Source organism: Acomys minous, assembly GCF_964271855.1.
Source record: "Acomys minous genome assembly, chromosome: 7".
Taxonomy (NCBI): domain Eukaryota; kingdom Metazoa; phylum Chordata; class Mammalia; order Rodentia; family Muridae; genus Acomys; species Acomys minous.
In genome coordinates, this window is record NC_140488.1 from 20,587,941 (window position 1) to 20,608,337 (window position 20,397).

Genomic DNA, 20,397 nt, shown 5'->3' on the forward strand with positions numbered 1-20,397 from the left:
ATTTTTTTAATGTGTGAGGTTTTTGTCTGCATGTATACCTTCATGTCAGAAGAGAACATCAGATCCCTTTATAGGTGGCTGTAAGCCACATGTGGTTGCTGGAAATTGAACCAGGACCTCTAAAAGAGAAGCTACTGCTCTTAACCACTGAGCCATGCCACCAGCCCCAGAAATAATTTTTAAATGACCCTTCTAGTAACCTTACCCGTCTCCAGAAAATACCTGACATATTTTTAATAGGGATTTCTTTAATCTTATAAACTGAGTAAGGAAAAATGACATCCTGAAGATTTTGAAATATCCTAACAAGAAACAAGGGACTCCCCCCCCCCAACCCCGTCCCCCTACATAAAAAAAATAATTCTGAAGTAAGGTGGTGGTGGCACACACATTTCTTCCCAGCACTTGGGAGGCAATCACAGGTGAATCTCTGAGTTTTGGGCCAGCCTGGTCTACAAAGTGAGTTATAAGACAACTAGAGATACACAGTGAAATCCTGTCTTGATAAAAACCAAAATAATAATAATTTTGAATGATGTGTATGTGGTGCCCACATGTTCCTGTGTATATTTGTGTGTATACATATGTGTATGTGTGTGTGTGTGTGTGTGTGTGTGTGTGTGTGTGTGTGTGTGTAGGTGGATGGCATGTATATCCTCACCCTTGACTTAAATAGTGAGACAAGGTCTGTCACAGAACCTGCAGCTCACCAATTCTACTAACCTGGCTCCAGGGATCTACTTATCTACAAAGGTAGATCTCTGCCTACCCAGCACTGGGCTGCCAGCCTGATTTTTTTCTGTTTATTAATTTATTTATTCACTTTACATCCTGATTGCAGCCCATCCTCTCTCCTCCAATTCCTCCCCTCACACATCTCTCCCCCAACTCTTCCATCCCCTCCTCAGAGAAGGGGGAGGTCCCCCATGGGTACCAACACACCCTGGTACCTCACGTCACAGCAGGACTAAGCACATCCTCTCCTACTGAGGCCAGACAAAGCAGCCCAGCTAGGGAAGTGAGATCTAAAGGCAGGCATCAGAGCCAGACAGGGCCCCTACTCCAATTGCTGGGGGATCCACATGAACACCAAGCTGAGTATCCGCTACATATGTGCAGGGGGCTAAGGACCCAGCCTGAATTTTTCCACTGGATCTTGGACCCCCACCTTAAGTTCATATGCCTACAAGGAAAGTACTTTACCAAAAGAGCCATCTCTCTAGCTCTTCTCTGAGGTTTTTTTTTCACCACTGAAGATCAAAATCCTAGCTTTCACAGAGCACTCTATCACTGAATTACATTATCAGGCAATTAGTAGCTATGTATGCTGAGTGAGTATTCGCTTCTATGTGCTTTAGAGAAAACTACAATTACTGTGAATAGTCATAAAATTATTCCACTATACTATAAGACCTAGAGAGCTGATGCCCTCTTCTGGTCTCTCCAGACACCAGGCACGCATGTGGTACACATAAATACATACAGGCAAAATACCCATACACGTAAGATATAATTTAAAAATTAAAACTATAAAGGTTTGTTTTATATTTTTAAAAGATTATTATCTATGCATTATTCTGCCTGCACATACACCTGTGCGCCAGAAGAGGGCACCAGATCTCATTATGGATGGCTGTGAGCCACCATGTGGTTGCTGGGAATTGAACTCGTGACCTCTGGAAGAGCAGTTAGTACTCTTAACCTCTGAGCTATCTCTCCAGCCTATGCTTTATATTTTTGTCTTTATTCATCTTGACTTAATTTTTGTGTCTGTTACCAGATATTCAATCACTTTTAACCTTCACGTCCTATGTCCCATCATTGTTTGTTGAATACTGTATTTTCTCCGTTTAACAGCTGTGACACATGCCAATGTTCCAGATGTTTATTTTTTGTTAAGTAATATCTGGTATATAATAATTTGTATGCTTATTATATACACTATGACATTTAGACATGGGTGAGAAATACATAGGCATTAATCGAGGATGTTGTCCTTATTTTCTTGAGTTTATATCACATCCATGTTCCAGTGACTAATCTTACTGTATTTCTAAGCTAAATATGTAACAGGACTGACAGAATTGAAGACAGCATAAAGATATACTTGTGTCTCTCAATCTTACTCTCAGAACACTGAAATAATGGACCCCACAAAAGTGAGAATTTTCCCCTAGTAATCTCTTTCTGAGAAAAAGAAAAAGGCCACAGCCAGAGGGAGAAAGCTCAACTCTAAGAGCTTGTCTGACAATTGGCCATGATGAGGATGAAATCCATGGCAATTGTCGGTCGGTGGTGGTCGTAGAACCACCTCTTAAATGAGAGTGCTTTGACGCACATGTTCTTGGAATTTCTACTTAACTTGGATTTGACTTCAGAACCCTGATAGGAACAAATTGCTGTCAGTCCCATTGTGAATAAAACTGCCATGCATTTCCAGAAAATGGAATTTCTGAAATCTGTTCTACTTACAAGGCCGTAGGCAGAGCACTACCTAAGCACAGTGGCCTGTCGGTAGCATCTACTAGTAGCTCTGGCAGTTCTGGCTCCCTGTACCTGCCCAACGGAACAGAGATGTGGATAGGTGGAAGTCCAGCTGCAATCTTGATACTGTACTTGGCCTGTAGGGGCGGCCATCACTTTCAGTACCAAAGGTCTCCACTTGGAGGACTTCTGTGAAGCAAGCAAGCCTGCTTTTTGTTTACATCTCATTCCTTCATCCTTTGTACAATTCCCATCCATGCATAATTGCTATGGATCTGTGTAGGGTGTAACTACGCCTTTGAAGGAACTTTCAAATCCAGGCTACCACAAACCTAGCTTCCACAGATTTCACTCTTAAGACCACTTCTTGAAATCTTCAATCTTTGGGAAGGATGGATGCTTGCAAGGGTGACAAATAAAACAGAGGGCACCCCTCCAGACTCTCTGCCTCACCTTTGGTAAGAAAAAAAAGAAAAGAAAACTGTCCAAAAAGCATGCAAAGCAGAAATATTAAAGATGGGAACAAAAATCCAAATTAAATATTTACAAATGTTTTTAAAAGACCCAATGAATGTGAATAGTCCTTATGAAAATTGACAAAAAATGAACAAGTAATACAATCAAACAACAAATGCAAGTGCAAGGGATGGTATTTGTTCTGTGGACTTTCTTCCAAATATTTGCCAAATAATGCTATAATAATAATAATAACAATAACAATAACAATAAAAATGTCCTAAAATAATGAGGCAAGTTGTTGTGAGTGGTAGAAATATTATCAGCAATTCCACAATTAATACTTATTGTAGGGCTGCCACTGGATGATAAAACTGGTATAATCTCGATGTTAATTTTGGCCTCCACCTGCTAACACTGCAACTCAAATAGAATTTTAGTGCAAAGTATAAACAATGTCTTATTATGAAATAGAAATACTAGGAAGTGGAGAGATGGCTCAGTGCTTAAGAACACTGACTGTTATTCCTGAGGATCTGGTTTCAATTTCCAGTGCCCCCAAGGCAGCTCAAAACTTTCTGTAACTCCAGGAAACCTGACACCAGAAGACAAATGTGCATTAAAAAATAGGAATGATATCCTCAAATTTTTATATTACAACACACACACACTACAAACAAACAAACAAACAAACAATCAAACACTTTTTCAATTTTGGGAGACAGGTAGCCCTTGGCTGTCCTGGAATCACTATGTGGACCAGGCTGGCCTCAAACTCACAGAGATCCTCTGCCACCAAGAGTACTGGGAAGCATGCACCACTATGTCCACCTTCCTCTCTCTCCCTCTCCTTCTCTTCTCTCTGTTTCTCTTTCCATTTTCCTCTCTTTCCCCCTTCTTCTCTCTCTCCCCTTTCCTCTATCCCCCATATCTCATCTCTCTCTCCCCCCTCTTTTTGTTCTCTCACCTCTTGCCTTTCTCTCCCTTCTCTCTCTCCTTCTCCCTCTCTCTCTTTACCCCTCTCTTCTCTCTCGCTCCTCTATCATTTCTCTCTTATCTCACTCCCCCTTCTTTGTCCTCTCTCTCTCTCTCTAGTCGCTCCCTCCTCCCTCCACTCTCTCTTCCTCTCTCTCTCTCTCTCTCTCTCTCTCTCTCTCTCTCTCTCGATTCTCTCCCTCTTCTTTCATTTCTTTCCTATCACTTCGATTTTCTATTCCCTTTCCCCTTCTCCACCTCTCTTTTCCCTCTCTCCCTCCTCTCTTCTCCTCTTTCTTTCTTCCCCCCTCTCCTCTTGCTCTCCCCCTCCCTCCCTTCCCCTCTCTCTCACCTGTCTCCCCCCTCTCTGGCCTCTCTACTCTCTCTCTACTTTCTTTCTTTTTTCTCTTTTCTTTCCTCACCCCCTTTTCCCTCCTCTCCCCTTCTTCTGTCTTCTCTCTCCTGCCTTTATCCCCTCTCCTCTCTTCTCTCTTTATCCTCTCTCCTTACTCTCTCCCCTCTGCTTCATCTCCCTCTTCTCTCTCCCTCCCTCCCTCCTCTCTGTCTCTCTCTTACTCCTCTCTCTCCTCTCACTCTCTCCTCCTCTCCTTCATCTCTCCCCAGCCTCTCTCTCTCCTCTCCTCTCTCCCTCATCTCTCTTCCATCTCCTCCTCTCCTGTCTCTTGCTCTCTCCTTTCTCTTCCTCCTCTGTCCCTGCCTGCCACACCCCAGCTGGGTGTGGAGGTCCCTGGGACAAGAGTCCCCGAAGGTTAGGTGGGTAAGGATTCAATGATGACAAACAGAAAAAAAAATACAGAAGCAGTTTGAATCTGAGTATATTCTTGCAGCTCTTGAGCAAGGATTTTTATACACAATGAAACAAGCATTACAACTCTTGGAAGATGTGTTCAGTGAAGCAATCACAAATAGAACACAGAAGATGTGTGTAGTGAAGCAATCACAGATAGGACAGATAACATCATGGTTATTTGGCACAGGAAAGTACAAAATTATTCAAGGCGAATGGCAAAATTCCAAGAGCAGGTTAAAAATTCTTAGGGTCAGTAGTGTCTAACCTATACTACTATGAATCTTCAAGGTATGATTTTAAACTATTTTAATTTTTTTATTTAAGGCTCTCTTAACCATATACTAAAGCCCACTTCCAACAACACACGTATAACTGTATGAAATTTGGTTGGTGGGAAAGTTTTTATCAATCATAATACTGTTTTGTAATTTTATAAATGATTTATAAAGTGAAGTGCTGGTTCTCCTGGAGATAAGGTCATGGCTAGTGACTCCATCTCAAGAGATGGTCTCTTATACAATTTCTCGCTTAAAATCTCAGCCTAGGCTATCAGGAACATCTCATGGATAAGAAGAGGAATAGAATAGATGAATTGCCGTGAGAATTATGCCTCAATATGTTTTCTCCAGCCAAGAGTTCCAAAACCATTTTCAGGAGACCTCCTTCTATTGAACTCCTCAGTCTGTGGAACTTGTCACATAGAATCTACTGGAGCTGGTGTGGCATCTACCCTCCCTATCATCTCGCTACTCACTCTCTCCTCTCTCTCTCTGTCTCTCTCTGTCTCTCTCTGTCTCTCTCTGTCTCTCTCTGTCTCTCTCTCTCTCTCTCTCTCTCTCTCTGTCTCTCTCTGTCTCTCTCTGTCTCTCTCTCTCTCCTCTCTTGTTTGCTCTCTCCATTTTCCTCCCTCCTCTCTCCTCCATCCATCCCTTCTCTCTCCCACTCTCACTTTCTCTTCTTCTCTCTTCTTTCTTCATCTCTCCTCTCTCCCTCTTTTTTTCCTCTGTGGTCTTCTCTCCTCCTCCTCCTCTTCCTCCTCCTCCTCCTCCTCCTCCTCCTCCTTCTTCTTCTCTCTCTCTCTCTCTCTCTCTCTCTCTCTCTCTCTCTCTCTCTCTCTCTCTCTCTCACACACACACACACACACACACACTGCACTCTCTCCCTCCTCTTTCCTCTATCCTGTCTATCTCTTTTCTCTTTCACTTTCTCAGCTCTCTCTCCTCTGTTAGTCCTCTCTCATACCCCTCTTTGCACGTCTCTCTCCTCTCCTCTCTCCTCCTCCTCCTCTCTCTCTCTCTCTCTCTCTCTCTCTCTCTCTCTCTCTCTCCTCTCTCTCTCTTCTCTCTTCTCTCTCCCTCCTCTCTCCTGTCTGCCCAATACTCTCTCTCCCCCTCTCTGCTATCTCTTCCCCTCCCTCCCTCTCTCTTTCCCTCTCTCACCTCTCTCTCCATCTCCTCTCTCCTGCCTCTCTCTCCTCTCCTCACTTTTCTCTCCCCCTCTCCCCTCTCTCTACTCTCTCCTCTTCCTCTCCTCTCCTCTCCTCTCTCCTTACTCTCTCTCCTCTCTCTTCCCTTCTCTCCTCTGTCTGTTTCCTCTCTTTTCTCTCTCTTCCCCTTCTCTCTCCGCATTCTGCTTTCTCCCATCTCTCTTTTCCCTCTCCTCATTTCTCTTCCCCTCTCTTGTCTCTCTTCCCTCTCTCTTCTCCTCCTCCTCTCTGCACCCTCTTCATCACATCTTTCCTCTCTTCTCTCTCCATCCTATGCCTCCTCTTCTTTCTCTCCTCTCCCCCTCCTCTCTCCCCTTTCTCCTCTCTCCCCTTTCTCCCTTCTTTCTCCTCTCTCTCCACCTCTCTTTTCCACATCCCCTTCTCTTCTTCCTCTCTTTCTTTCTTCTTACTCCTCTCTCTGCTCTCTCCTTGCTCTTCCTCCCCATCTCTCCTCTCTCCCTCTTTCCTCTCTCCCTATCTCTCCTCTCTTGTCTTTTCCTCTCTCCCTTTATTCCTCTCTTCTCCCTCTCTTTTTTCACTACCTCTTCCTCCTCTCTCCTCTCTGTATCCTCTCTCCTGTCTGTCACCCCCTCCTCTCATCCCCTCTGCTCTATCCCCTCTTTCTCCTGCTCTCTCCTTCTGCCTCCCCTGTCCTCTTTCTCTTCCTCTCTCCCCTCTGCTCTCTCCTCCTGTATGCTCTCTCCTCTTCTCTCTCTCTCTCTCTCTCTCTCTCTCTCTCTCTCTCTCTCTCTCTCTCCTTTCTCTTCTCCTCACTCTCCTGTGTCCTTTCTCATCCTCTCTCCTTTCTCTTCCTCTCCTCCTCTCTCTATTCAGTTTTTTGAGACTGAAGCTTTGCCCGGCCTGGAACTCTTAGAGATCCTCTTGCCTCTGTCCCAGAGAGCTGGGATTAATGATGGCCTGAGTCACCATGTCTAGCCGTATATGTGTGTTTTGCTTGTATTTATGTGTACGGATGGCATTCCTATTCGTGAGAGAGGCCAGAAGCAGGCATTGGAACCTATATAGCTGCAGATTTAGATGGTTGTGAGTGGTCTTGTGGCTGCTGGGAACTGAACCCGGGCACTCACAAAGAACACCAAGTACTTTAACTACTCCAGCCTCTTCGCTAGTGCTTCTGCCCATCAACAAGGATGATTTTTAATGGGGAGTGCAGGGGTTTCTGCCATACCTCCTAAGACAAACTCCCAAGCCTATGAGGAAAACGTACAAGAGAACCCGCCACTGTTACATTTAAACTGAGTACCCAAGGGCCACAGGTACAAGCAGCTTTTCCAGAGACTTTCCTACTGGTGCACTCACAATTGGTGGGCGGAGTCAAGTGGCTCTGTCCCGTGCTTTTCATTGGCTATAGCTGTGATGCAAGCAAGCCCCTTGCCTCTGATTGGCTGGGCAGGGGAACAAGGTGGGCTCTCCCTGGAAACGGACTTCAAAGGGTAGCTGGCAACTGCTAGAGAGGTACTTCTCCCTGGCTTTCCTGAGGGCTTCCCTATAATATTTCTTTTCCATCTTACAGAGGCTGGGGAAAGGGCCCAGATCCTGAGATTAACACAAAGAAGGCCCGGTGACTCATCTGTAAGCCTCGGGCTTTGCCCAGGCTGGTGGCAATATCAGTATGCAGAGACTTCGGCGTCGGATTTCATCCATCTTTCGAAGGAGAACTAGATCCTTAGAAAAGCCGCAATCATGGTCTCAAGGTAATCACTCCTCAGGGAGTCAGTCCCCTCATCCCCTACTCAAGAAGACTCCCCAGAAAGACTCTCCTCTACCATGAAGTGCTTGGGTGGGAACAGCGGGAGGTGAGGGCGGGGGCGGGGGTGGGGGGTGTGCTGTGGCTTTCCCCAGTGGCTACTCAGCTTGAGGGTGTCCCCGAGTGCCCAAGAGCAGCTGATATAGTACTATATCAGTATTTAAGGCAGGAGGCGGGGTCATAAGGAGGGCACCATGAAGGAAGGTGGCCAGTTGTCCCAGCAGGATACTGGAGCCAGATCCCCAAACATTACTCACCCATTATGCTTATGAAGAACAAAAGAAAATTTGGATTCACCTGCTTACATCTGCACATATGTTTTACTGCTCTGTTAGAAGGGATGCTGAAGAGTCTAGACCTATGGCTACGCATTTGCTGCTGCTGAGGCAGGCCATGCATATACTGGTAATCGTGGGGGGTTAAAGAGGCTTCTTGAGCTGGTATGGTGACCACAGCACTTACAGTCTGACTGGGACAGGTCACCCACAGCTGAAACAATTTCTGTGAAGGTGCCATTCAGCAATGACAAGCTTAGGGCGGCGACATGGTTATTTCTTATGGTCAGAGACATGATGATATGTGCTCATATCTGTACAGATGGTCAGAGTAGAACCGTGTCCTGGGTGTTTGCATTTGACAGGAGCCAGTGTGACCTTTGTTCACCTGTGTTGTAGATAATGCCATGTATAAATCTATTCGAGGAAACGTGACACACGTCTACACTGATTATGGATGGATTAATGAAAATATTTTCTTCACTTCCGGAGTGGTGTGTGGCAACATTCCACTAAATGTTGGAATGAATGTCATTGCTCTTGTGGAGGATGAAGACGTAACTAGAACGCTGAAAGCTATTAAGGTAACACTGAGTTTACCCAGGGTCTCTAACCTAGTAGGATTTTGATTTCTCTCTTGGATTAAGACGACCACTAGTGAAGAATGAGTTTAATGGGCTTGGTCTAATATGTGATTGCAGCATCATTTTTTTTCTGATCCTAAAGCTTTGTTCCAGATCTCTTTAGTATTTAAACGTGCTGAATGATGACAGTTATGTGACCTCATATAATCCTGCAACTTCCATTTTTAGTAAGACACTATTTCTCTTCTATGAATTTTGCACTTTTCATTCATTGGACCAATATTAAACCTTTCTACATTGGAAAGAAAGCTCTTTTTATGAAAAGCGTGATGTAATCTATTGTTTTAACCAATATCCTTTTTTTCTTGTTTCTACATACAACTTTCCTATACTGTAAGCATACCCTTTGCGTCTAACTCTTGGTTATAGCAATAATTGTTAAGTTACAATCAGCTCATGATTGACATCATGGTACATGCCTTTAATTACAGCACTGGGAGGCAGGGCCATATAGAATTTCTGTGAGTTCAAGGCCTGACTGGTTTACACACTAAGTTCAGGCCAGCCATGGCTACAATATAAGACCTGTTTTAATAAGTGACTCTCGGTAAATTTTCTGCTTTAGATGTTAATTTAAGTTTTATGTGACAGAGTGTTATTGTGATGAAGAATGCAGCTCTCTAACTGTTATGCATATACCCACAGATGTTTCCAGATGGGTCTTTCTGTCACCCCGCCCAGTGTCACTCAGTCTAACAATTTCTCCCTGGGTAAATGTGCAAAACTGCTCTCTAATTTGAGTGACAGCCCATGACCACAACTTGTCCAGAAGTAGGTTTTTTACGTGTCTTTTTTGTTTTCCAAGACAGGGTTTCTCTGTGTTAGCCTTGGCCGTCCTGGAACTCCCTTTGCAGACCAGGCTGGCCTTGAACTCACAGCGATCCACCTGGCTCTGTCTCACGGGTGCTGGGATTAAAGTCATGCGCCACCACTGCCGGGCTTAAATGTCTTTTACACTGTTGAATTTTGAGTTGCCAGGAAGCAAGAGCACTGTATTCCTAAGGTCAGAAGGGAAGTTTGTGAGTGCGGTTAACATAGGTGTGAGCTTATCATCTGCAAGGCAGTCAGCAATCCACGGAGCAAGCACGGACAATTGATGCCATCATCTCGGGAACATAGTGTATCTTGAATAGGAAACGTTGGTTCTAGGTTTGAAAAGAGTCGTTTAAAAGATTTCTGCAGCAGGAGGGCTGTTTTGGCATGAATAATAAAGTCCATTTTCTCTGACACAGGACTGTGTCCTGAAAGTAGCCTTACAAAATTTTTTGTAACCTTACAACTGTGTTAGGTTACCCCACTAAAATGGTGTATTGTTGATGGCGACTCCTTCGTACAAACTACTGTCTGTAATTGTAATTTTACCTGCAACAACTGTTTCCTTCTCTTATAGGTGAAAGCTATGACTGATCCTGTCGAGAGTATGGAGCCTTCCAAAGTTGATAGAAGGCTTTGTATTAGATGCGTCACTTCTGTAACACACGACAGCATCTACATCAGCAAAGACACTTCTTTCCCCAAACACCTATTTAACGGAGGTGGGGTGTATAGCTTTAAGAACATAGGGCAGGGCATATAGGCCTGGTTATAAGTTCTTGAGAGTGTGGGAAGTGCCCTTGAGTACACTAAAAAGGGGAAGGGCAATATTTTAAACATGGCCTAGAGATCCTGTCCCCTGTGAGTGCACCATTGTGTGTCCATGTGATTTTTCACTACTCGTTTGATTTCTTTGGCTGTTTTGCTTTTAATATTTGCTTTGCCACATAGGGTTCCTCAAAGTTACCTGCAGCTCACTACGTACCTGAGAATTGCTCATGAGACTAGGAGACCCCTCCCTTGCCCTTCTGAATGTTAAGACCATAGTCTTGGTGCCACTGCATCAGATACAGTCAACATCTGATCCATGATAGCATCACACACGTATAAGAGATTTGTCTTGAAAATACCTCCATCACCTCACACTAAAGGTGAAGACAGGTCTCTTCCTCTCTGTGTCCTCCTTCCAGAACACTCAACAGATGGGTTCTCATGTTTTGTCCCTAGCTTAGGTACCAAGGTTCCAGCCTGTGATCCTCCTGTGTACCGGGCTGCATCCTCAAAGGTGACACTAGTGTGACCACTTGAGGGGAAATCCAGTGCTCCTAGCCGTAGCTTCCACCCTGAGGCACACTCATGTCATTATCAATGCCTGACAAGTACATCATTGTAGAAGAACCAGTGTTTAAAGGGCTTCCTGCTTTCCTTCCTGTAGGAAGCTATTTGAACTGTCTAAGTCTTTGGAAAAGTCACTTTACCCGCAGGAAATGTAGGTCAGCGATCGCAGTGACAAAGGGCCTTAGGAAATGGGATGTGGCCACAGTGCAATAAGGCTTAGACTTCTACCTTTCTTGGCTGTTTTAGAATTTGTACCATTCAAAGGAGACTTGCTGCTGATGGAGTATGCTATGGATCCTGGCTCGTCCAAAATGACTATCCACTCTGCGAGCCCTCTTCACATTCAAAATATCGATGATGTAAGTTGCCCCTGTCGTGGGTAGCTAGCTGCCTGTCCCTCCGTGCTGATCACTTTCTTGCCCAGGATTTGGTTTGGAATGTGCGGTGGCATGTCCCCTGCCAAAGTCCACAGGTTTGTCCTCTGACTGAAAGGGAAACGAGCAGAAACTAATGCGGAACGTGCACAGACTTCGTTCCTAAGTTGCGTGCTTTACATGATGTCAGTCTGTTCAGTGGACAGCAGCTAGAAGAGCGTTGTGGCTGTGAGGCAGTTGTGGGGAGACTCTGGGTGCTGTGGGTCTGAGGTGTTCAGCCTTCTGATGAAGGCGCGTGAGACCTTGCTTAGTACAGCCTGGGAACGAGCTGGGAAGTCAGGGAGGTAGTGTGTGAGGACACATCGGGAAGCAGGAAGGGCAGGCACGTCCTCTCATCAGACAGGGAGGTGGAGGGTGAGGACACATCAGGTAGCACGAAGGGCAGGCACGTCCTCTCATCAGACACCCAGGGCTCCTCCTGTTTCCCTGATTTTATTAGAGGGGGAGGGATGGAGACTCAGATGTCAAGGATACGTTAAGGATTGGAGCCCTGCTGGGGTGTGGAACGTGCTTTGGGAGCTGAGGGCCTGTGTATGGCCATCTGTGGTGTGTCCTGCTTCCCCATACTCATTGTCATCATTTCTCATTATAGGTCTGTGTCACCAGCATTGAGGGAAAGATTGGGATCATGGAATCTAACATCTTTTTTTCATTAGAGTCTCTCACTACGCCCCCTGACTATACACCTGAGGCGTTTGATATTGTTAATGTGGTTGTTGTAGAAACCCTCCAACCACACTGCACTTGGAGAGCCGTGTCAATGACTCCAGCGCAAATATGTGTTAGCCAAGCCTTTTAAACTCATGTTGACTGTTACTTCAAAGGTTTTGGTTCAATAAAAAACAATGTAAGCATGTAATGTAAAGACCTGTGGACAAGGACTCTTCTTTTGAACCCCCTGGTAATTTCATTGGTGGCACGAACTTACTTTAGGAATGTACCCTGTCAATTCAAAAACATGCAGTATTGGAATGTGATTTTTACAAAGGAACAGCCCAGCACTCAGGGTAAATGCGTCATTTTCCATAAGCAGGAGCAGATTCTCTGCTGCCAGTGGCCTTGTGGGCCACTAAGCATCACGCAGAAGCGAAACATTTAACTCAAGATTCCAGGAGTGAGCAGGCAGAGGTGACCAGTATGATTTAACATTACAGCTTGCCTCCTAGTTTATGCCTCTGTGAGCTTTTCCAAAGTTTATCTCCCTACAGTATCTTTCATTTCCTACTAGCGACTTCATTTTTTTAATATACGGTTCATCTGGACCCTTTTCCTGTGACAGTGTACAGAATAAGCCAGTCCAGAGAAATGAAAGACCAGACTTAGGTCTACTTCAATCAGAAAGATGAGTGCAGACTTTTATTAGTCTAAGAACTAGTGCCCCCCAAATTGCTTTCAGATTGAGGGATTTCTGTGAAATGACTGGCCCACCTTCTACATTTGCCAGCCTTCAGAAGGAATCCTGGGACCTGGCCACCATATGTAGAGTGAGGGATGCCTGCACTGAAGACCCAGGCTACCCCTACCAGCTTCCTTACATCATTACCTGATATGGTTTGATCCTTCATCCCCAAGACAGGGTTCAGCCCTGGAAAAGCCACATATCTTCCAGGCAGAGGATCAAGATTTGGAACTTCTGCCATATACTTTCTCTTTCTGGGTGTGGTCATCTGCACCCTCAGACTCCAGAACCCCAAGCTTCAATATCTCTTTTATATCTTGCCTTGTCACCCAAGAGCTTCCCCATACCATAGCTTATATTGGCCCCTTAGCCCACAGACCATTGGAGTATATCTCCCTCCTCGAGTTGCTCAAGATCCAGGTCCCTTGAAGGCTTCCAGTGCCCAGCCATCCAGTGCCCTTGTGCCCATTGCGTCAAACGCAAAGGCCAGCCAATCTCCAGGAGGATGGGATTCTCAACCCAGGCCCAGTTCGATCTGCTTATCAGCCATTTATCAGTACTGATCTCCCTAACTAGTGACATCACACCCTACCATACTCAGAGCAGCCATAAATTTTGATTGACTTTCTGACCACTATTATGCACAGCCGCCAGCCTATTTGAGACAACTGCCAACGACTCCTGGCTGCCCTTCTTACTGCAGATGAAGAATGTAGGCTCTACCAGTAGCACCTGCTTGGCTGGTCATTGGTGAACCCCACACACTAATATCCTGGTGTGATTTGCTGACATCTTCCTTTCTGCTAAGTGTCCCAAATGTAACCCTGACACACAAGAGGGTCTCCAGGCCCTCTAAGAATGACGAAAGTCATCCTGGAGGAGTTCAGAATGGAGACCGTGGAATCATAAACATGGTCAAAATTTAAGAAGTCACTCAGTGCCCCATGAGGCCCCAGATCAATTCCATGACCAGTTCTGTGGCACGTAAAGACAATACACTCATTTTGACCCCAAGGCACTTGTGCATTGGTCAATGATCAACACAGCTTTTGCCCAACAGTTGGCACCAGATATTCACTGAAAGCTCAAAAATATAGAGTGACTCACAGGGATGATTACTGAGTAACAGAGACATCACCATCAAAGTGGTTGCTAAGTAAGAAAAAGTTGCACAAAAAGAAAAAAACAGTACTTAGAGAAAAAGGCAAAAGAAAATGATGATCACATTGGGAACTGGAGAAAATTCAGACACCTAGAAAACCAAAAGAAAGGAAGATCACTAGAGGCCATTAGACAGGGATCAGTGTACATACTGCAAGGAAAATAGGCACTAGAAGAATGAATACCCCAGAAAGAGGGCAGCAGGGACCAAAGAAAAACCCGAAAAAGAAAAAAATAAGGCCCCTACAGGGGCCTGAGGCTACCACTTGGGAGCTAGACTCAAAATGAAAGCTGCCAGGCTCAATCAAGATCAGCCCCGCCCCAGGAGCCTTTGGTTAAAATAGATGTCAGGGGCCAAATAGTGGACATTATCTCAGACACAACAGCAGCTATCTCCATGGTAACTGTATGTCCAGATCTCAAGATTCCCCAAAGACCACCAGGAGTATGAAGTCGTATGCAAAATCAAAGAGCCTTTATTCAAACTTGAGCTCAAGGACCCTCGAACCTCACTGATGCAGCAGAGCACTAGCAAGAGCCCCGAGTTGTCATTAGGGTTTTTATTGTGGTTAGAGGAAAGAACTGGAATCTTAGCAAGAATGGGATGGTGCAATGGGATCGGTCAAATCTGATCATAAAAGCTTAATCAATATATCAATAACATCTGGGGACTTAGGTACTTTCCTGAATGTCCCCTGTGATTTTCTCAAGCCTGCCATGTTTTTTTCCCCTGGAACAGTTTATGGTTTTTCCAGTAACTGGAGTGCACTTGAGGGCAGGCCTAAGATGGAATCTAGCCACAAGATGGAGTCACCATGGTTCGAACTCCACATCTTCTCACATAGGGAAGCTCACCAAAGACACTTTGATCATTGTTGGAGCCATTGGGACCATTAAGAAATGTGATTGCTTGATGGAAGGCCACTGTGTTAGGCCCCAGTTTTTATAAATGCCAAGAGCCTCTGCCAGGGCCCTTAGAAGAGATTTATTGTCACAACTGGGGACCACTGTGATAATTGTCCAGAACCCTGATGCTACCTGTGGAGCCTTGCCAATTCTGACATTTGAGGTGTGTCTGGAAAAGGAATGGTGGCTTCACTTGGAAGCTATGGATTGGAATACCAATAAAGCAGCCCCCTTTAAATAGCTTATACAGTAGTTTCCCCATGTATTGCCACTTGGGGAGAAACTAGACTAACAGAAAGATACCCTCCAAGACTGGACCATACCGCAATATATGCATGATCTTCTATTGGCTGCCCCTATGGAATGGGGCACCAAGGAATTATTGAGTTTCTCACAAGAGACAGGATATAAGGTCCCAAAAAAGACACAGATCTGCCAGGAAGAAGTCACTTACATGGGATACTATTTAACTTATTCTGGTAGAGTCTGTCGCTGTCACCCAGGGAGGGACTGCAGGGTGTTATTTCTAACTCCAGACATAAATATTTTCCCTGGACCAGACATAGGCCAACATTTGGGACCTCCCCGTGGGGAAAAGAGAAACCCTCTCTTCCTCCTGATATTATTTGGGATAGCCTTCACTGGCATTACTGCCACAGGTGCTGTTGTGCTCAGGTTCCAACATGGCCAACATAGCCAGCTGTCCAGCCAATGAAGGAGAACCTCCATGTAGCCCAACAGAATACAGTCGCTGTTCAGAGCCAGGGAGACTCTCTGGCAGCCATGGTCTTACCAAATCATAGAGAGATAGAGCTAATTGAAGCTTTAAAATGTTCTCCTTCATGTCATCTTAGCAGAAGAATGTTCTTTCTATGCAAATCAACCAGGAATAGTAAGAAAAATGTTAGATGATTGTTAGCACACAGTGCTAGATAATTGTTAGAATAAATCAGGACCTAAGACAAGACCAAAAGCTCTTCCTAGGCTGTGAGCTGACCTTCCTAGAGGCCTTGATTGCCCTCCCCAGTGGGCAATTATTCTCCTGACTCTACTGTTTGGTCCATGCCTTATAAATCTTCTAACGTGCATCACCAGAAACACCAGAAACAGTATAGAAACAGGGAGACTCCATTTCCTTTACTGGTATCAGAAAATTCCTTCAGCATGATCATAAGGGGTTCTGACAAAGAGGAGGGAATGAGGATAAAATCTCCCTATGTGGGGCTGGAGAGATGGCTCAGAGGTTAACAACACTGTCTGTTCTTCCAAAGGTCCTGAGTTCAATGCCCAACAACCACATGGTGGCTCACAACCGTTTCTAATAAGATCTGGTTGCCCTCTTCTGGCCTGTAGGTGTACATCCAGGCAGAGCACTGTATACATAATAAATAAATAAATAAATAAATAAATAAATAAATAAATAAATCTTTTAAAAAATATTTTTATTAATGTATTCACATTACATCTCAATGGTTATCCCATCCCTTGTATCCTCCCATTCCTCCTTCCCTCCCATTTTCCCCTTACTCCCCTCCCCTATGACTGTGACTGAGGGGGACCTCCTCCCCCTCATATAAGTTCATAGGGTGTAAAGTCTCTTCTTGCTTTACAAGGGATAGGAAAGCCTGCTATCCTTCCCCTGAGTGCCACCAGGTCTCCCCATCCAGGGGACGTGGTCAAATATGGGGCACCAGAGTACGTGTGAAAGTCAGTCCCCATTCTCCACTCAACTGTGAATAAATCTTTTTTTTTAATCTCCCAAGCCGGGTGTGGTGGCGCACACCTTTAATCCCAGCACTTGGGAGACAGAGGTAGGCAGATCTCTGTGAGCTTGAGGCCAACCTGGTCTACATGAGTCCATGACAGCCAAGACTACACAGAAAAACCCTGCCTTGAAAAACAAAAAAAAAAAAACCAAAAAACAAAATAAAATAAAAATAAATTTTAAAAATCTCCTAATGTGCCACATATTAAATAAAGAAAATTCCCTGGTGCTGAGATAGCTCCCTTGAGCTGACCCTGCCACTGAAAGGGTAAGATAATATCATGTTCACCTTACCCAGCCCCCATCACTGCAGCCATGCACATGCATTTGCACTTGGACTTCCTGTTTGCTTCGTTCTGAACCTGAGGCAAGAGGCCTACTCCATTATATGCTGCCATCGTAATCTTTCCTCTCCTCAACTAAAAATGCCTTCATGATTTCGTTCCCCAGAAATTCCTGCAGCAATTGGTTTCCATATGAAGGTTAAAAGTGAAAAAAAAAAAAAAAAAAGAAAAGAAAAGAAAAGAAAAGAAAACCAACACCCCAAAGAAAATAGACTCTTCTCTCATACATCTTGACCACAGTTTCCCCTCCCCCCACTCCTCCCAGCTCTCCACCAGCCCCTCTCCCCAGGATCCAGTCTGTCTCTGTCTTCCCATGAAAAAACATCAGACCTCCAAGAGAAAGCATCCAAACATGGCAAAACACAATACAAAAAGACAAGGCAAAAACACTTACAAAGAAGCTGAACACGGCAGCCCAATAGGAGGAAAAGAGTGAGAGGGGAATATCTATTTTTTTAATTTGTATTTTATGTATATGGGTGTTTTGCCTGCATGTATTTAGGTGCACCACATGTGTGGCAGGTGTCTGAAGAGGCCACAAGAGGGCACCAGATCTCTATAAGACTGATAATGTAGTGGACTAACTTGAATATTCACAGAAATTGTAGTTTTCTCCAAAGCACATAGAGGTGAATACTCACCCAGCATACAGAGCTACTAATTGCCTGATGACGTAATTCAGTGGTAGAGTACACTGTGAAAGCTAAGAGTTTGATCTTCAGTGGCAAAAAAAAAAAAATAAATTAAAAATAAAAGTAATGAGCCCCACAAATCAAAAGCTGACTTGTGCACTTAACTCCAAAGTGTAAAGCGAGCACGAAAGCCATTTTGGTATTGTGAGGAAACAAGCAGAAGGACCACTGAGCATTTGAGGAGCCTAACCTTCTGAGTGATAAGGCCGAGCAAATCTACGTGGAGCAACAAAGCAAAACTCACGGAGAGGGCCTACAGAGATGGCTGCATTTAGGTGAAGGGCTTCTCCTTGCGAGCATATGGATGTAAGGTAGGAGCTCTAGAACGTACTTGAAAAATGCAGGCTGGCAGCGCAGTGCTGGCTTGGTGGGGGACGGTGGATCCCTGAGCTGGCTGGCTAGCCAGGCTAGTGGCATTGGTGAGCTGCAGGTTCAGAGAGAGCCTGTCTTGAGACCTAAGTTGAAGAATGATTAGGAGGACACCCGACGTCTACTCCCGGACTCCATACGCACACACATTCTGGCCTGTCCACACATGTGTGGACACACTCAATCCTAACCTAATTTTCATTTAATAGGAAAGCAACACCCTGGTAGGATATTTATGCTTCCTCAGCATTGTCATGTTTCATAAAATCAATTTTTTTTTCCTCCAAGACAGGGTTTCTTTGTGTAGCCTTGACTATCCTGAACTTGTTTTGTAGACCAGGCTGGCCTCGAACACTCAGCAATGCGCCTGCCTCTGCCTCCTGAGTGCTGGGATTAAAGGCATAGATTAAGGCAACCTTAATAAAAATATGGTAGGGTTTTTTTTTCCTGAAAAGAGGCAATATTACAAAAGTGTCATATGTCTGCATGCCCACTGTACAAGGAAAGTAAACGTGTACTGGAAAAAATAATGCAGGATGCATTCAAACATACAGGACAGAGCTAGAGAGATGGCTCAGAAGAGCACGTGTTGCTCTTGGAGAGGACCCAGGCTCAGTGCCTAGAACCCACGTGCTGGCTTACAAGCATCCTTAACTCCAAATCTAGAAGAGCTGGCATCCTCCTCCGGTTTCTAAGAGTACCAGACGTGCATGTTGTGCACACACATATGTGCAAAATACGCTTATACTCATTAGATAAATAATAAATATTAAAAAGAAAACACAAATTAAAAATTCAGGTGAAAGCCCTCTTCAACTGAAGCAAAGTAGGAGCGTCTTCATTGGGGTTCATATTTTACACATTTTATTTTAACCTTCAAAGAATTGTAAACATAGAAACTGGAAAGCATCCTTGCCAGACTCTGCTAGTAACTCGCAGCTGCCAGAATACTACCCGTGGCTAGAATCCTTTTGCCGCTTCAAGGACATATGACTGATGGATAGAGCCTCTTACCCTTAGTACGCATGTGAACACACAGCCAGTCAGCAAGGGGCTTGGCTTAGCTTGTTTTTCTTGTGTTTAAATCCCACTACCCAATATGCTGTGTGGTGGCCAGGAAGCCAAATTCCCGAGAAAGACGCCTGGGAGGGAAGACTCGCTGTGGAGGTAGTCACCAGTCGACAGACCATTAACTGTGCTTCAGCTGGGGAGTGGAGGTGGGCTGGGATGGGAAGGCACTTCTGGTGAGGAGGGGAGGTGTCCCTCACAAGACTCCAGGCCCTTTGTCCCAGTTGACTGCTGCCTTTACCCTCAGGCCTCCAATGAGAAAAAACGGAGACATTGCCGAGGGCAGGAGTTTAAACAGACCAGTGCCTAGCAAAAAGCAGGAAGGCCTAGGGGACTGGAGCACCTGAGAATTCACCTCCTTGGGGGCTGGGGATGTGAGGTGTCAATTGGGTGGAGGTCTCTTAGGGTCAGGAAAGGACTGCTGTTACCACTGGAAATCCATTAGAAATGAACTGGAGGCCTCTCTTTGTGCTCCTTCACCTGGTGTTAAGGCCAGTTTGCTGAATTTGGTGTACGTAGCCCTCAAATTGCCTCAAAATCCCGAGGCTCCTCCCTCAGTCTCAGAAGTGCTGTGATTACAGACACAATTCAGCCCAGGCTGTTTTTATTTATGTGGATTTTCGGTTTAAGAAAATAGAGGCCTTAGTCTGTACTTCAGGTTTGCCTGAAACCTCATGTGCAGCTTAGACTGGCCTTTTCTTTTCTTTTCTTTTCTTTTCTTTTCTTTTCTGTTTTGGTTTTGGTTTTGGTTTTTTGAGACAGCGTCTCTCTGTGTAGCCTTGGCTGTCCTGGACTTGCTTTGTAGACCTTACTGGCTTCGAATTCACAGCGATCTGCCTGCCTCTGCCTCCCTAATGGACTGGCCTTGAAATTGAAATCCTCAACCTTAAAAATGGTCTGGGGCCTTAAAGAAGTAGTTGGAGATACAGGGTAATATGTTATTGTTTCCTGTTTTATTTAAGTAGTAAACCAGAGAACTATGGTCACATACTATATTAATGAAAGCCATTGGCCTTTTATATTAGTTAGGATGGACCTTAAATTTTCAAAAGGCAGACGTGCTGAAAGATGAAAAGAGGATTACTGGTTCCTTTTTCTTTTTTAGAGTGGGGGAATTGTATGTGAGACATGGTTTCTCTGTGTAGTCTTGGCTGTCCTGTACTCTCTTTGTAGATCAGGCTGGCCTTGAACTCACAGAGATACACCTGC

The 20,397-nt window shown here is 44.8% G+C and overlaps 1 protein-coding gene across 3 annotated transcripts; it reads left to right on the plus strand.

The window, feature by feature from the left end:
- The first annotated feature begins 7,473 nt into the window (after window positions 1-7,473).
- LOC311601706 (cancer/testis antigen 55-like) lies at window positions 7,474-12,334 on the plus strand. Of its 3 annotated transcripts, none has more exons than XM_084789402.1 (6): window positions 7,474-7,489; window positions 7,747-7,927; window positions 8,655-8,839; window positions 10,290-10,434; window positions 11,297-11,409; window positions 12,077-12,334. In XM_084789402.1, the coding sequence occupies exons 2-6, from the start codon at window positions 7,846-7,848 to the stop codon at window positions 12,281-12,283; spliced, it is 732 nt and encodes a 243-aa protein (XP_084645528.1). In that variant the 5' UTR covers window positions 7,474-7,489; window positions 7,747-7,845; the 3' UTR covers window positions 12,284-12,334. The 3 variants fall into 3 exon arrangements, with proteins under 3 accessions (XP_084645528.1, XP_084645527.1, XP_084645526.1); XM_084789401.1 differs by lacking the exon at window positions 7,474-7,489 and adding an exon at window positions 7,609-7,635; XM_084789400.1 differs by lacking the exon at window positions 7,474-7,489 and having other exon boundaries at window positions 7,677-7,927.
- Window positions 12,335-20,397: the final 8,063 nt, after the last annotated feature.